Here is an 8,448-nt window from a genome sequence, read left to right as displayed (position 1 = left end):
AACAAATTGAGAAACATTAATTCAATAATATCTATGGTGTCTGAGTAGGAAGAGTGGAAATTCGTGGTATTCAAGCTAAGGACTGCATCCATCTCCCCATAGCTCTGTCTTACAGAAGAACTGTTCCAGTGAGCTTGAGAATCAAATGGCACTTCACATCTCTCCACCCTCCTCTCTGGGTTGGAACAGGTATTCCAGGTGGTTCTGGCAATCAGTGAATATGGGCAGATCCCGTTTTCTATATTTCTATGCTGTGGAAGGCCTGTATCAAGTGAGTGGTGGCAGGTAGGGGGCATTCATGCCCTTATTCCTAACTTCCATTATGTAGAGAGTAACCTGGCAAGAAAGCCATTGAAGAGTAAAACCTCCCTTTCCAACATAGCTCTATATTGCCTTAGAGATTCTGGGGGATTGAGGAGGTGGGAGGGCTCAGCAGATGAATGACAGCTCCCACATGCCCCAGCCTCCTAGGGCCTAACTGGGTAGATTTGGCAGATCTCATCCTCTTCAGATCTGTGCCTCAGAAAGTCCATACTGGGGACATAACTGGGAGTGGCAGCAGCCTGGCATGAAACCACTTTCCAGCACTACTCCTTTCCCCAGCCTCCCACTGCCAACACACAGATCTGGGGTTGGAGGGATTTGGGGTAGCCAGGGCCGCCCCCACTGTATGGGAAACCTGGGCAGTGGGTGAGCTCTGGCTGGGAGCACAGCACAGACATGTTGAGTCCTGTTCCTTCCTTGGGCTTCAGCCAAGGCAGGTGGTGATCTTGCACAACTCAGGACCCTAGTGTGTGACCTCCGGACTAGCACGCACCCCCAAAACTGTGTGTATGCATGTGTGTATATATGTTCATAAATATGTACATGAATAGAAATGCATACACTCTTATGACATAAAATTGTCTTATTTGGAGGTTTTCCTTCATAATTTTTTCTGCCCTGGCCCCACTGCCAACACACACACACACACACACACACACACCCCACCCCCCCATCCATAAAGAGGATCCAGGTGGAATAGTCAATCAAGAGTGACTTCCCCACCCCTTCCCCCAGCTCCTGCTTCAGAGCTTCCATAGTGCAGAGGCTCGGCCCAGGAAGAGGGCAGAGATCTCAAATGCCGGCAACACAAACCCCGGTGTCCAGATAGGGATATTGCTTTTTTAACTCAAACTCTTAGTGCTCTGTAGACAAGAAACCTGGAACCCAGCACCTGCATTACAATTCAGACTCTTCTGATTTTTACTCAGAGCCTCTTTTGTGCCCATAGAGCTAAGCACTTTTGAATAAGAATCGCCTAAGGCTCAACCAGGTAAAATGACTTTCACTTTCACTTTGTCTGTTGTAATCACCCCTATAACCGCAGTCTAGATTAATGCCCGGTATAAAGCAGGCTCTCAACAAATATGTGTCTTATGAATTAATTGCGTTATCCGACGCTGAAATCATAGTGAATTCCAGGTGACACTACATCATTTTCAATTTTATCACTGGATGACCTAAACATTTCTGGCTGGACCAGTGATGCCCAGCCTCGTGAGTCCGCAGAGCTTCTGCGCCAGGTTCTGGAGGAGCCAACGCAGACTCAGAGGCTTCGCTTCCTTCCTGGCTCCGCCCAGCTCCCTCCTGGGGGCGGGGCTACAGCCGGGTTGGTGGAAGGGGCGGAACGGCGGCTGTGCGCGTGCGCGGAACAGAGCCGCGGGGTTAGAGCGCAGCGGCTGGTTTGGCTTAAGCTTTTGAGACAAGATGCAGGTGAGCAAGCCGTGGGGCGAGAGGTTTGGAGGCTGCGTCCGCTCGTTTGTCCCGCTGGGTCCGTGCCAGCGGCAGACTGTCCCGGCCGGACCTGTGGGAAGCGCCGAGCGCCACAGGCACCGGCAGCCACACGAGTCGAGGCCTGGCGCAGACGCAGTGAAGAGGGGCGGGCGTTCGCCTCGCTGTGTGTCCCACCCCTCAAATCTCCGGATCCCACTTGACAAAGTTACTTCCTACTTACTCTCTTAGTGAACACCTGAGCAGGTGTGTTATGGAGCCGTTGCACGGATCAGGAAGCCGATGTTGGAGAAGTGAAGGGTCCCTCCTGGGGCGGGGATCCCATAACACAAAACAGTGGTGGGCCCCGTGTTCCTGACTCCACTTAGAACTGGGGGAGCGTTAGTTACACCCTCTTCCCCTAACTTTTGTGTTCGGGTTGAGGTGTGCCCAGCCTGAGGGTTCAGCCCAGAAAGCTGCTCAGTTACTCTATGTCTTAAAATAGACAAAACCAGATCCTCTGGTTTTGCCCTGTTGTTCTCTGGAATTTGCTAATGGAATAGGATTAAAACCCAAAGAAAAGTGAGAGAAAATGAAGACGCCGTGAAAATGGATGGTTTATGAGCAGAAAACCTGTGTGACAACTAAATTTTGTCACTGCCCAAGGACCCTTTTCCAAAGATCTTTCTACTATCTCCCAGATCTCACTGGTCAGGATTTCTGATTAAATGTCTCTGGCTCATTGGGAGATTGGAGTTAGTGTGGGTTTAGTTGGGGCAGGAGGATTTGGGGGCTGGAGAGAATGGTCATCTGCAAATAGTGTGTCCGCCACAAGCCAGACATTCTTCAGTGGTGAAGAGGAAGCTCCAGGATTGCCCTAGCATCCTTTGTATCCTCTATCCTTCTTGTCCCTGTTTAAAACTGGCATCTAGTCAGAGACCTTCCCTGACCACGCAGTTGAAAGGATTCTGTTCATTTTCCTTTTGATATATCTCAGCAAGACAGCTCTGGGGCTGGAGGCTCATTATCCCAGGGCCCTTTCCACAGTGCTCCTTGGTTTTTTATTTCAAACCAGATCCGTTAACGGTGTTCCTGCCAAGCCATGCAAAAACCAGTGTTTGGGCAGCTGGGTTCTGGAACTAAGAGCCCACTTTGACATTTATTTTCTGACATTTGATCCTGATAAATTTGACTCGTTCCAGCATGACAGTGGCTTCTCAAATGCTATGTCACTCCTAGGCTTGTGAGGATCAACTAAGTAGATACAGATAAGGGGCTTAGAAGAGTTCACAGCTCCTAGTACTCAATAAATGTTAGCCATTGTGATCTGTTCACTGGGGTCTTAGCTCTTCTTTCAGGTGTGGCCATTAGAGAGTCCGTCAGTGAGCATCAGACCCTTCTCCCTCTGATTCTGCTGCAACCACTCAGGACTCTGAGATGCTCCATATCTCTGCTCTTGGGTCTTTTGCGCATCCTGGTCCCTCTGCCTGGAAAGTAATTTCCTAAGTTCTCCTTGTGTAGTTCCTTGTCACCCTCCAGTGATGGTTAAATGTCACCTTTTCTGAGAGAACGTTTCTGCCCATCCTGTGGAAGTCAAGCCCCCTGTAACTCTAGGTTAGCCTGTTGGTCATTGCACTTGCCACAATTTGTTATACGTTTGTATATTTAATTGGTCATGGCTTCCTCTTTAGTAAAATAGATGGCTCTGGCATTCACCAGGCTTTTCTACCATCTAATGCGGTAATTTACCTGTAGTAGGTAGATGTACTAGGTACTTAATAAATATCTGTTGAATGAATCACTCCAAGCCATTAATAAAAATATTGAGCAAGAGCCAGGTCCGAGCCTTCACATTATAACCTGATTTCTACCACGGTACTGGCTCTTTTTTGGGTTGGGGGTGCAGAGTGTGAGACAGGAAGAATGAGACAGGAAGAATGGAACGGGTTTTGGATCTTCTGACACTTTCTCAGAAACAGGACACAGAGCAATTTGTTTTGAATTTTTCTTCCCACCACCTTTTCCTTTGACCCCTTGTCCAGCGTGGCACCTCCTTCCCACTCCCCACCATAGTGGACTTCTCACTCATGGTATCCTTGGTCCCACTTCTCTAGGACCCCAACGCAGACACTGAGTGGAATGACATCTTACGCAAAAAGGGCATCTTGCCGTCAAAGGAAAGTTTGAGCGAGTTGGAACAGCAGGCAGAGGAGGAGGAGCAGCGAGCCCTTCAGCAGTCTGTTGGTGAGCTTGATCGTGTTCTTTTTGTTCTGTGTTTGGATGGGTCAAGCCCTCTAAGCCTCCATCTGCTTTGGTAAAAGAATCTTTTGACCAGGAGTTGGGGGTCCAAGGATTGGAGTGCTGGAATGGACACTCTTTAGGACCTCACGCAAGTCACAGGATGTCTCAACCTTCAGCTTCCTGGGCCATAGAATTAGGGGACTTCACAGGTCCCCTTCGTTGCCACGGTTCCTTGTCGGTGTCAGATGAGCACATGATAATCTTGAAGAAAATACTTTCATTTTGGGTAATGTCATGGAAATGTGCTCAAAGTTCTTAGTGTTTGTATTCTCCTGAGCTTTATTCTCATTGTGGTTTGATTGAGAATACTCAAATAGCTTAATTTAGGGAAGCAAAAGATGTTTTGTATGGGGTCTGAGAGACGGGTTTTCTCAAAGATAGTGATATCACCTGACTCAGAAACCCTTTGGGTGTTTGTAAAAAACCCTGTCCCTACTGAATAAAAATCTCTGTGGGTAAAGCCCAGGAGTCTGCATTTTAAACAAGTGCCTCAGGATTTCTGACTCTCACCAGAGTTTGAGAACCATTGATCACAGGGACTAGTACTTTTGTCCTGTTTACATGTTAGAGCTAATTTAGGGAAGGATTTATTATAAAGCATGTACCCCGAGAGTGTTTATTGAATGATTGCTGTGTGCCTGGTATTTTTCTAGGCAGTGGGGCTTTAGCCATGCACAGACCAGACAAAAATCCCTTTCCTCATGGAACTTATATTGTAGTGAAAGACAGACAATAAACAATACATAAGTGCAAAGTAGGAAAATAAGGCAGGAAGAGGATTTCTAAAGGGTTGGAGGCAGGGTAAGTATAATTTTAGATAGGGTGAGGGAGGACCTCATTGGGTGTGAAATTTGGGTGACCTGAGGTAGGTAAATTGAGCTACTTTAGCAAGTGAAAAGCATGTTGGAGAATCTGCGAGGAAGCTGCTATGATTGGGAGAGAGGAAGAATAAGTTCAGAGAGGTAACTCGGAGTCCAACCATTTAGGACCTTGTAGGTTCTAATAAGGATGTTGCTTTTACATCTAATGAGGTAGAAGTCATTGGTGGTTTGAACAGAGGAGTGACACATCTTCCATGTTGACAGCACCATTCTGTTGCTGCCTTCCTGAGCATGGACTGTGAGGGACAAGGCAGGAAGTAGGGAGACTACTCTGGAAACTACTGCAATAATTCAGACAAGAGGTACTGTTGGCTTGGACCAGTATGGTGGTGGTAGAAGCAGTGAGAAGGGGGTGGATCTGGATATATTTTGATGCAGGGCAAACAGGATTTGCCAGTGGGTCCTATGAGGGGTGTGAGAGAAACAAGTCAAAAATGACTTCAAGGCTTTGGGCTTGAGCCCCCTGAGGGATGGAATTATCCCAACTGAGATGAGGAAGACTTGGAGAGGAACAGGTTTGGAGATCAGGAAATCTGGGACATAGTGACTTTGAGATTTTTACTGGACAAATAGAGATGGTAAGGGGGCCATTGGGTTTGTTTTTCTCCAAATCAGAGAATATGAGTTGGCATAAGTTTGGGATTTGTCAGCGTATTGATTGTATTTAAAGCCATGAGATGCAATCACCAAAGGGGTGTGTATAGATAAAGAAGTCAAACCAGCACAAGGTCAAAAGGAGCGCAGCCTTAGAGGTGAGGGAAGGGGGCTTCCTGATCTGTCACTGAGGATGAGTGGGATCAGAGTTGCTCCTCAGTCAGGAAGTGGAGGTCATCTTTGTCCTTGATAAGAGCAGTTGTGTATAGGGATGGGGCGGGGGTCTGGGACAAAGGCCTGATTTGCTGTTAAAAAGCAAAAGTGTTAGTGGAATAAAGACAATACAGATGTCCCAGCAGTTCCTTAAAAGAGCTGCCTGCCAGGCATGAGAAAATACCAAGAGTCTGTGATAACCCCTTTAACTCTAGGAAGGGTGTGCTTGCTCCTGGACGACACCCACTGGTACCTTCCCACTTCCTGGGAGATAGGGGACCTGTGGTACACCTGTGCTTTAGGGTATGTGCTTGAAGGTCAGATTAGGCGAGTCCGGGCAAATACAACAACTGTTTTATAAACTCGGGAAGCTCTCATTCCTATCCTAGGTATGATGTGGTGGTAAGAGAGTCAAGCCTGCAGATGTCAGTATACTGGTTCTATCTTTTTAAAACACTCTTGACTTCTTTTTACTAGTGTAATACATTAAGGACTTTGTATTCTGGTTTTGGTGGCTGGGAGTCTTTTGGTGTTGTATGCACATCTGTAGGAGAAAAGTGAAACAAAAAAACCCAAATGCATGTTTGTGCATCTTTTAAATTTTTTTGTTTTTGCTAACTTAACTATATGCAGTGAAAACATATGAAGATATGACTTTGGAAGAGCTGGAGGATAATGAAGATGAATTTAATGAGGAAGATGAACGAGCTATTGAAATGTACAGGTTAGTACAATCCAGAGAGATTGTTCGATTTTTTGTGTGGCACCAATATGTGTGTACTTTGAAAAATGACTTTTCTGACTGAGATAACATTTGGAAAGGACCATAATTAAATAATAATAATGCAGATTTCAGCAAACTGTTCCTAGAATTTTGCCATGAGGCAAATAAATAAACCTGGATCTTTACTAAGGTTGCTGTCTGAAAGGTGTGTGTGTGGGCAGGGTGGTGTGGGGCGAGAGATGACTCTTCTCCTGTTGTGTAGGCAGCAGAGACTGGCTGAGTGGAAAGCAACTACACTGAAGAATAAATTTGGAGACGTTTTAGAGATCTCAGGAAAGGATTATGTTCAAGAAGTTACCAAAGCTGGAGAGGGCTTGTGGGTCATCTTGCACCTTTACAAACAAGGGTGAGCGATCTCATACTGTCTTTAAATGTTCATTTGAATTTATCTTGAGCATTTTGGGCTTAATCCACATCAGAAGGTGTTTTATGTGTTTTTGTTGCTGATTTGCCCAAACCATAATGCCCCATTTTTGTCTTAGAACTTTCAAACTAATATTTGTGACTAATGCAGTTAGCAGTGAAGACTTTGCTTTTATTGAAAAGAAAACACTAAGTTATTTATCCCTCTAGAGAAACTCTGGCTTTTTAAAATTCTTTGTAATGAGTCACTGTCCTAGGTGGCGAGGGTGACCTTTGTAATAATTGTCCCTGGCAAGTGGTGCAGTGGTCTTCCAGCATTTCTCTCCTTCAGTCCTGTTCCTGGACTGTAGAGTCTGGTGCTTGTGTGGGAGTTTCTGTAGAGGAGGCCATGCTTTCTGACCTGTGTTTCACATTCTAAGTCTTGACTGTTCTCTCACGTAGAAGGGCATGACAGTTACCTTTTACATTGAAGCTGTTTTTCTGACTTATTTTTGGGTCAAATTAAATTGGACTTTGGATTTTGAGTTCTTTACTTTTTCTGAACATATTGGAAGGTTTTTAAAAAATGTTAATTCATCTCGGCTGGAGTAGCAGAATCACTTGTAAGGTTTTACTTAGGGTAGAAGGGTAATTGAGCTTTGTTCTGTGTAAATGCAGAATCATAATTGTTTCTATTTCTGTTTTATAGGATTCCCCTCTGTGCCCTGTTAAATCAGCACTTCAGTACGCTTGCCAGGAAGTTTCCCGATGTCAAATTTATCAAAGCCATTTCAACAACCTGCATACCCAATTATCCTGATAAGAATCTGCCCACAATATTTGTTTACCTTGAAGGCGATATCAAGGCTCAATTTATTGGACCTCTGGTGTTTGGTGGCATGAACCTGACAGTAAATGGTAAGGGCCTCTTTGAGATGGTCCAGGGCACATGAGAGATGGCTAGTGCGTGGTAGAGATGCCTGTTTCCTAGACATGTGTCATGGTGGTAATGGTGATTTGTCAAGTTCACCTTTGCCTTTGTCTAATTATTAAAAGGGAAGAAGCACATTTAATTTCTCATTTTGGACCGACCAGTCAATGGGGGGCATTTACAACTGGGCTCTAATAATTCTCAGTGGAAAGAGAACACAATGGACTTTAAAATATATTTATTTAATATTAATGTCTAATATGTTTTATTTGTCCCTACAGTAGAATATAAGTAGCTCAGGATCATATCATTCATTTATATTAGTGATATCATTCATATTAGTGTTAGATGCTTATATGTATCTATATGTATATACATAAATCGTTTCTATAGCTGTATTTTTCAATTGAATATCTTAGTAGCTTTTAAATTAAAAGTTTATTTAATTCTGTATCTTAACTCCTGAAAGATGTGTCCTTTTATTCCTTTCCACTTGTTACACATGGAGGTGTCAAAATATATATTCACGGTCTACGGCCGTGCCACCCTAAACAGGCCCGATCTTGTCTGATCTCAGAAGCTAAGGAGAGTCGGGCCTGGTTAGTACTTGGGTGGAAGATCATCTAGTAAGACCTGGTGCTGTAGTCATT

General features: G+C 44.8%; 1 protein-coding gene across 1 annotated transcript in view; it reads left to right on the top strand.

The window, feature by feature from the left end:
- The first annotated feature begins 1,599 nt into the window (after positions 1-1,599).
- The window catches only part of PDCL3 (phosducin like 3), an 8,847-nt gene continuing 1,998 nt past the window's right edge, over positions 1,600-8,448 (top strand). The window contains exons 1-5 of the mRNA XM_006916175.3: positions 1,600-1,755; positions 3,867-3,996; positions 6,375-6,465; positions 6,728-6,871; positions 7,577-7,785. Of these exons, the coding sequence (XP_006916237.1) occupies positions 1,750-1,755; positions 3,867-3,996; positions 6,375-6,465; positions 6,728-6,871; positions 7,577-7,785 (580 nt within the window). The 5' untranslated portion in view covers positions 1,600-1,749. The remainder of the gene's footprint in view (positions 1,756-3,866; positions 3,997-6,374; positions 6,466-6,727; positions 6,872-7,576; positions 7,786-8,448) is intronic.

Source organism: Pteropus alecto, unplaced genomic scaffold, assembly GCF_000325575.1.
Source record: "Pteropus alecto unplaced genomic scaffold, ASM32557v1 scaffold186, whole genome shotgun sequence".
Classification (NCBI taxonomy): Eukaryota; Metazoa; Chordata; class Mammalia; order Chiroptera; family Pteropodidae; genus Pteropus; species Pteropus alecto.
Note: the sequence above shows the minus strand (reverse complement) of the source record. Positions and strands in the feature narration are given on the sequence as shown.